Below are 9,195 nucleotides of genomic sequence, written 5' to 3'. Positions count from 1 at the left end.
ATGGCTGAATACGAAGCATGTATCATAGGAATTCGTACTGCCATAGAATGCAAGATCAAAATGTTAGAGGTCTGTAGAGATTCTCCGCTAGTAATCTATCAACTTAAAGGTGAATGGAAGACGAGAGACCCTAAGTATATCAATTATCGAAGGCTGGTTCTGGAGCTAATTGAAGAGTTTGATGACATCACCTTCTGCTACCTTCTACTAGATGAAAATTTGATGGCTGATGTCTTGGCTACTTTGGCTTCCATGATCAAAGTGAACAAACAAGAGGATGTGAAACTAATCCAGATAAGTATTTATGAGGCTGCGGCTCATTGTTACAACATCAAAGAAGAAGAACAAAAATATGATTATCCTTGGTACCATGATATACTGCGATATTTGAAGAATTGTGAATACTCTGACCAAGCTACTGAGAATGATAAAAGAACGTTGAGAAAACTGGCCAGTGACTATGTATTAGATGGGGGGATCCTATATAAAAGGAGAAATGATTAGGTGCTACTAAGATGTGTAGACGCTGTCGAGGCCAAGAAAATCTTGGAAGAAGTCCATGAGGGCATCTGCGGAACACATGCCAATAGTTTCACAATGGCCAGGCAAATCATGAGATTCGGGTATTATTGGTCCACCATGGAAGGAGACTGTATCATTTATGCCAAGAAATGCCATAAGTACAAAATTTATAGAGATAAAATTCATGTACCTCCTTCACCTCTACATGTTATGACTTTTCCATGGCCTTTCTCTATGTGGGGCATGGATGTTATTGGGCCGATTTCGCCAAAAGCTTCAAATGGGCATTGATTCATCGTTGTGGTCATCGACAACTTCATCAAGTGGGTAGATGCCGCTTCATATGCCAATGTTACAAAGTTGGTAGTTAGCAAATTTTTTAAGAAGGAAATCATTTGTCGATATAAAATTCCAGAAAGGATCATATTTGACAATGCACTGAATTTAAACAATAGCACGATATCGAAAGTCTGCAGTCAGTTCAAGATCAGACACCACAACTCGTCACCGTATCGCCCAAAAATGAACGGTGCAGTCGAGGTAGCCAATAAAAACATTAAGAAGATTGTAGGGAAAATGACTGAGACTTATAAAGATTGGCATGAGAAGTTACCATTTGCCCTTTATGCTTATCGAACGTCTGTCAAGACCTCCATCGGGGCAACGCCTTTCTCATTGTTTTATGGAATGAAGGCGGTTTTGCCCATTGAATTCGAGATTCCTTCTCTCCGGGTTTTGTTAGAATTGAAGTTGGATGAAGCAGAATGGATCCAATCTCGATATGATCAGCTAAACTTGATTGAAGAGAAAAGGTTGAAAGCCATTCGTCATGGTCAGATGTACCAAAAATGAATGATACGAGCATACAACAAAAAGGTTCGTCCTAGAGAATTCCATGAGGGGGACCTAGTATTGAAAAGGATCCTGCCCATACAAAAAGACTTCAGAGGGAAATGGATGCCAAATTGGGAAGGACCTTTTGTGGTAAATAATGTCTTTTCTGGAGGAGCATTGATATTGACCGAGATGGATGGCAAGAACATGCCTAATCTAATGAATTCATATTCAATTAAAAAATACTTCACCTAAAAAAAAAGAGAGGCCAAGGCGAAAACCCACAAAGGGTGCCTTGAAACCAAAGAAGTTTTGAGTTGAAAACCCAAAAAAGGGCAACTCAAATTTTGATCGAAGATGGAGCATGTGGTAGTCTTGTCCTCTCAAAAATAACATTGAGGAGAAACTTTACATCTTGGGGTATCAACAAAGCACTCTGGATCTCCTAGACACATATCAACCTCAAAAGGGTCATCGAGAAGTTAGTGTAAAGAAGCTCATGCTGCGATATTTGGGGCACCGACTTTCATTTTACCTGTTTTGTACTTTAGCAAAATTTGCTATTTTGATTAATTCTATTCATTTCGAGCTTCGCTTCCAAATTCCAGTCTTTTCCATTATTACAATCTTTTTCAAGCATTTTATTGAAATAACGATTAATGGACTCATAATATTCACGTAAAAGGAATTTTGCATATTGCTCTGAAAAGTTTCTAAATAGTACAGGGACCTGAAACAGGGCCACTAGTTAAAACTAACCAAACCTAATAATTGGAAACATTTAAGATAAAATAGTCTAAATTGTGACTATTTCTTCGGATTTTTTGCCAGAGATACCAGCTGAAAAAGAATGCTTGGTAACATATCAGTGACAAAACCTCGATAAGCAACAAGTGATGACAACCTGAGCATTAAAAAGGGGATCATTCTCGCAAAATAACATGCTGTATTCGTTCATGTACATCTAGTTAAGAGCATTTGATTCATTCTGATCATGACATCCTAATCATTTGGCATACACATAGGCCCATGAAATCGATTCTACAGGTCGTGTTCCCTAGAGGACGGTGTAACAGGATCGATGAATCCACAAATCCTGTACCCCTGAAGTTGCAGTGGGATGGATTAAAGTCTTGGTAGAAAGTCTTATCTCCTTGAAGTTGCAGTGGAGAATATTGAAGTTATAGATCTTATCTCCTTAAAGTTGTAGTGGAGTAGATCTAAGATAGCAAATCTTGTCTCTCTGAAGTTGCAGTAGAGCATATTAAAGCTATAAGTCTTATCTTCCTGAAGTTGCAGTGCAGCAAATTGAAGTTATAAATCTTATCTCCCTGAAGTTGCAGTGGAGTAGATCTAAGATAGCAAATCTTATCTCTCTGAAGTTACAGTAGAACAGATTAAAGCTATAAACCTTATCTCTCTGAATTTGTAATAGAGCAGGTTGAAGTTATAGACCTTATCTCCCTGAAGTTGCAGTGGAGTAGATCAAAGATAGTAAATCTTATCTCTCTGAAGTTGCAGTAGAACAGAATAAAGCTATAAGTATTATCTCCCTAAAGTTACAGTGGAGCAGACTGAAGATACTAATCTTATCTCCCTGAAGTTGTAGTGGAGCATATTGAAGCTACTAATTCTATCTCCCTGAAGTTGCAGTAGAGCGGATTAAAGCGACAAATCCTATACCTCTGAAGTTGCAGTAGGTCGGATCAAATCTACCATAACTACAAACCTTATCTCCTTGAAGTTGCAACAGAGCAGGTTGAAGTTATAGATCTTATCTCCCTGAAGTTACAGTGGAGTAGATCAAATATAGCAAATCTTATCTCTCTGAAGTTGCAGTAGAGCAGATTAAAGCTATAAACCTTACCTTCCTGAAGTTGCAGTGGAGCGGATTAAAGCGGTAAATCCTATACATCTGAAGTTGCAGTAGGTCAGATTAAATCTACCATAGCAAGTCTTATCTCCCTGAAGTTGCAGCGAAGCAGACTAAAATCATAAATCTCATATCCCTCTGAAGTTGCAGTGGAGTAGATTGAAACTAAAAGTCTTATCCCTCGAAAATGGCGGTGGAGTGGATTGAAGCAACAAGACGCAGTCGACTGGAATGAGGCTACTTGAAGAAGAGGAGCACCAAGAAGTCAAGATTCAGCGAGACCAGGAAAAATTGGTCCTTTTTGATGTCTTTGCTCCATCCTTGTTACACGACAATGAGTAAAGAGGGACAGTTGTAATGGGCCAATTTAGTCCAAGTCCAATACCCAAAAACAAACAAAATACAAAACCAAAAAATAAATGAAAAGTCTCAATGTCCATTTACAACAAAATTACAAGCCCAAAATTAAAAAAAAAAAAAAACTAAGAGCCCAAACGGCCTACAACCGAAACCATTTTCAGTAAAAAAACCCCTAAACCCTAGCCGACCTCGATTGCCTTCTAACGACTGTTGCACTTGCCCTTACACCACGTCGGCCACCACCCTCCACTTGCACCGCCACCTACAGCAGAAGTGACAATAAACATAAAAAATAGGTTAAATACATTTCTAAATGGCTATAAAAGCCATCAAAATCCAATGTAATTTTTTAGGATTTTTACTGGAATACAAAAAAAGAAAAAAATAAATTGAAAGCATCCAAACAAATAAGAAAAACAGTAAGCAGTTGAAAGGAAAAAAGCAAAACGTGCTAAGGTCATTTTACTCTTTTATTTTTCTTCTTGTTTTCTTTTTTCGAAACATCATATATACACACCTATTTCTTAATTTCCTTTTTTCAAAATTATACACATATACATATATATATAAAAAAAAGAGTAAAAAAGGGGAAAAGAAACTCGCCTTTTTTATTACTTTTGGCCTTTCGGCCACCGTAGACGGCGGCGCCGTCGTCGACAATCGGCCGGAGTTAGGCCGGCCAAAAGGTTTTTTTTTAAAGAGAAAAAAGGGGAGGGAAAGTTTTTTTTTTTTTGGAAACAGGTTTGAAATATTTTTTTCTTTCTAAAATTTTTGCCTTAAATAGGCCTGCAAAACGACGCTGTTTTGGGCAGGCCTTTCAGGCACCAAAACGACGTCGTTTTGGGGAGACCGACCCACTCCAAGGGGAGGATCCACGTGTTTTTTAAAACTAGTTTTATTGCCAGTTTAGTCCTTCCACCTTTTATTCTTTTGCAATTAAGTTTCTTTAGTCTTTAATTTTGGCCCTATAATTTATTTCGGCTTTCAATTGGGTCTACCTTGAAGCTATGCGTTTTGGAGGGGAGATTATTTCCCATTTTGGTCCCTCCTTGTTATTCGTGCATTCAATCTGGTCCTTTTCTTTTTATTTTATTTCTGATTTGCCCAAATTTTTTATTTTATTTTCAATTTAGCCCTCTTTTTTGCTATTTTTGCTATTTTATTACTAAATTAATTAATATTATTACTACTATCATTATATTTTCTTTTATTTATTAATTTATCATTATCATTCTATTATTAAATTAATTAATTTAATGTTATTATTACTATAATTATATTTTCTTTTCATGCTTATTTACTTATTATTATTATATTATTGTATCCTTGACTTTATATTGTTATTACTATTATTATTGTATTTCCTTTCGTATTTATTTACCTAATATTTATTTTATTTTATCATTTTATTATTCATTTATATCCTTTTATAATTTTAAAATTTAGATTTTATTATATCATTATTATTAATGTCACCATTATTATTATTAATATTATTATTCTCAAGTTGCTTACACCATATTTATTTATTGGTTTAATATTAACTTTTTTAGTTTCAAATTTTAGACTTTTATTTATTATTTTTCTTTTATGATTAGCTTGTTCATTTTATTTTATTTTTATCCTTCATATTGTCATTTACATTAACGCACTTATTATTATTCATTATGCATGTTAGCTCCGTAATCCATTTTAGATTTTACTACAAAATCATGTCACATTTTACCCGTTATATTAAAAATTTTAATTTTTAAAAAAATAAGCAATTTCTTTCATATTTCGAGATTCGAAAAGTTATACCCTAACTTACGGGGTTTCGATTTTCTTGATAAACCCAAATAAACGAACGTTTATATATATATATATATATATATTTATAATCTCAAAAATTACGAAAAGATCGTGTTCTAACTTACGGATTATGATTTCTTTCTAACACAGAGATAATCAAACATCTTCCAAAAATAAATAATTTTCAGTGTTTATTCTCGTTACGGGGATTTAAGATATATAGTCCTAACTTACGAGACATAGTTCTTTTCCTCGATTAATGTGGAATACGCCCTTGACAAAAAAATTTTCAATTAAGTAATATTTGGCAAAGGATCGTATTTTAAAGTTTCTTCAAATTTTCAATTTTTGACACCAAGACATTAGTTAATCAACTAGGTACCAATTTTGGGCGTTATGAGGGTACTAATCCTTCCTCGTGCGTAATTGACTCCTGAACCCATCTTTCTAAATTTCGTAGGCCAATAGCGTTGTTTTAATAAATCAAATCGTTTATTGAAAACAATCATCTTACGAGGTGACCCAATCACACCTCATCAAAAAGATTGGCAACTCCCACGTTCATTTTCGTTTTCAAAATAAAAGTCAACCCACTTTTTTAAAAATGATTTCGACAATTTTGTTGATATATATACTCACAAATTCCTTCACCCCATTTCGGCTCTTGTCTAATTCCTTTAAGATGCTCAAAACATCTAATAATTCTATTAAAATTCATAAATAAAATTTGAAATTAAATCACATAGGATAAATACAATAATTCAACAAAATAAATCTAACATTTAATAAATTTTGGCATTCATACAGCTATATCAACCATAAACGTTAAATATTGGATTACTTTTTTTTATTTAGAGATATCTCTTGACTTCTTTGTTAAGTCAAGTGGTGGGATCTATAGTATTTGGTCACTAAGCTAACTATAGCTATTTAACTAAAAATTACAATTTAATTATTAACGTTTTTGAAATTGTTTTTTCGCCATTCAGTTATCATTTTTTTTATTTGCATAATAATAATTTTAATTTATTTTTATATTTTATATTAATTTAACCTCATAATATATAAAATGATAAAAAATTAAAATTCTTTTTAGCAAAGTTGGAAAATTCTAAAACTTAAAAATTAAATAAAAATAGATAAAATGAGAGAAATTTATTTTTAAACGATCTCAAGTTTCTCTATGTAGCATTTGTATAGAAGTATTCAATACATATTCTTTAAAAATAGGGAAAATAAAAATTTTAAGTAAAATTATTAGTTATCGATTTTTTACCACTTTTTTTGACATATTTTTTTCCTTATAAAAATAAAAAAACTAAAGCATGTAATGATTTAACTTGTTTTCGTTTTTTTTTCTATTTTAGTTTATTATTGAATTTTATTGAATGGTAATTTTTATATTTCCCATACATATTACTTATTCAACAACATATTTTTCAAGATTTTTTCCTAGAATTTTCTATTTTAAATAACTTTGAGTTTTTTTATAATTTTTATTTAGAATCAATGTCAAATTGATAAAAAAATTGAGGACTAAATTGTTTAAAAAGGACCACTTAATAGTTAGGTGACCAAAATAAATAAATTTGAAAACATTAGTGACCAAATTCTAACTTTTTTAGTTAAGTGGCCAAAATGAAAACTTACCTATAATTTGATGAATAATTGTATAGTTTAAGAAAAAATAAATGAGATTTGATAGAATCTAAATATATCTATCGGTTAAAATTAAATCTAATCAAGTTAAAATCTCAATTTTGGTTCATGAGTTTGATCGTTGATGCAAATATAATTTCGGTGTTGTTAATAAATTAGTTATAGTTTAGTTATAGTTGCCAATGTCACACCTAGCAACCAATCTCTCAATACCTTTCGGTAACCAAGAGGAAGCTCGTTGAAATTATTCTCCTTATCAATAAAAAACCCCTTAATTTCGCACTTAGAGTTTAACTTACCAGTAGTATTAAAAATGAGAGAACCCTAATTCTAACCAGCAAACACACACCAATGGGGATCATTTAGATTAAATCAAATATCCACATAACATGAATTGCATATTGTAGTAGCCCATTATTGCCCGGGTCTTAAAAACCAAAAAAACAAAAAAATAAATAAATATTTATTTATTACAGTCCAGGTACAAAAGCCCAAATTAATGGACCCATTTAGCCTAAATCTCAACTAAACCCATAACCTGCTTAGCCCAGTAGCCCCTTTTACAACCAGATACCCAAATATCCCGAGACCCAATTAGCTTTAGCCTAAGTACCCAAGTTAGACCCAAAACCAGCAAGGCCCATTGCCTAAACAGAATCTGGAAACCCTAGGGTTTCCAGAAGCTTCACGCCGCAACTGATGCGTCCCTTCGTTTCACCCCGTAACTCCGGCCTCGAATCACGCCAAAATCAATGCAGATCAGCGCCGGTTTACGCCCCAGGTCTCATTGTAATTGAGATGCAAATCGACACCGTGATCAAGTGCCTTTTCTTCTCCTCGAACATCTACAAAAAAAGAAAGAAAGGACAGACACAAAACAAATATGGCAGGAAATATTTTTTTAAACATGTAAAAATGCTATTGACAGTGACTATAAAAAGCCTGATTCAGAACAATGTAAGGGACCTTTTTTTTGAGGGAATAAAAATACACACATATATTCGAAGAACAAGGAGATTCAAACAGTTTCTTTAGAGGTGATTAAAGTTCTATATTCTATTATTTATTTGTTTTTTTTTCTCAACAGACATACAAATTGTTTTTTTTAAAAACTGATAATATTAAAAGAGAAGAAGATTACCTGTATTTTACCCAGAAGAGCGAAGGTTTTTAGCCTTCTGAGCCACCGTATGTGGCGGCGCGTGAGCGCATGAGAGGTTAGAGACGGAAGCTCAACGGAGCGCTGAGAGTCCCTTCCTCATTCCTCTTTCAGAGGATTCTTTTATTTTTTTTAAAACCAAAAGTGATTTTTTAAGCTAAAAATTGGCTTATATATCCTTATTAAAACGATGCCGTTTACCTTAAAACAATAAGCTTTAAAACGGCGTCGTTCCAAGGAGATCCGCGCGTTGACCCGGAGAGGATCCGCGCGTTTTTGGAGAATGGGAAAATTTCCCAGATCCTTCTGTTTTTAAAATTTTTTCAATTGCATTTTATTTTTTATTTTAATTTGGCCTTAATCTTTTATATTTGTCTTAATTTAGTCCAAACAGTCTTTAAAATTCATTCTGGAAACGGCGCCGTTTTGAGGATTAGGGTTTAATTACCCAATGAGACCCTCTGTTCCAGCTTGTGTTTTAATTAAGTCCAAATGTTTTTATTATTTTACAATTAACCCTAGAATTTTCAATTAAATTCAATTTTATTTAATATTAAATAGAATATATATTTTTTATATATCCAATAAATTGTTATTTTTTTAAAAATTTTGTTTATCATATATTTTTATATTTGCATTTTACTATATGTTGTATGTATTTTCATTATATATATTATTTATTTTACTATATTTTATCTATTATATTATTATATATGTTTAATTTTTATTATATATTTTATATATATTATTTATATCTATATTACATGTTTTAATACATGTTATTTTTATATATTATATATTATATATTATTCATATTATTACATATTTATTTACAAAGTTAGTAAATACTATGTATTTTCTATATATATCAATTATTTTACTATATTTTTATATGAAATACCTATTAGATTATAATTATTTTATACATTCTTCTTATATTATATTATATATTTTATTACATATATTTTATTACTATATGATTTATATTATTTTTATT

The 9,195-nt window shown here is 32.0% G+C and overlaps 1 protein-coding gene across 1 annotated transcript; it reads left to right on the top strand.

Moving 5' to 3' along the window:
* LOC108455379 (uncharacterized) lies at nucleotides 1-504 on the top strand. The gene has a single exon (XM_017753945.1). The coding sequence runs from the start codon at nucleotides 1-3 to the stop codon at nucleotides 502-504; it is 504 nt and encodes a 167-aa protein (XP_017609434.1).
* The last annotated feature ends 8,691 nt before the right edge of the window (nucleotides 505-9,195 follow it).

The sequence above is a fragment of the Gossypium arboreum genome, chromosome 4, assembly GCF_025698485.1.
Source record: "Gossypium arboreum isolate Shixiya-1 chromosome 4, ASM2569848v2, whole genome shotgun sequence".
Taxonomy (NCBI): domain Eukaryota; kingdom Viridiplantae; phylum Streptophyta; class Magnoliopsida; order Malvales; family Malvaceae; genus Gossypium; species Gossypium arboreum.
The sequence above is the reverse complement of the archived record's forward strand: the minus strand, read 5'-3'. Positions and strand labels throughout refer to the sequence as shown.

Excerpts from the sequence above, each read along its gene's own strand:
- LOC108455379 (XM_017753945.1), top strand. The coding sequence starts at position 1 with ATGGCTGAATACGAAGCATGTATCATAGGAATTCGTACTGCCATAGAA.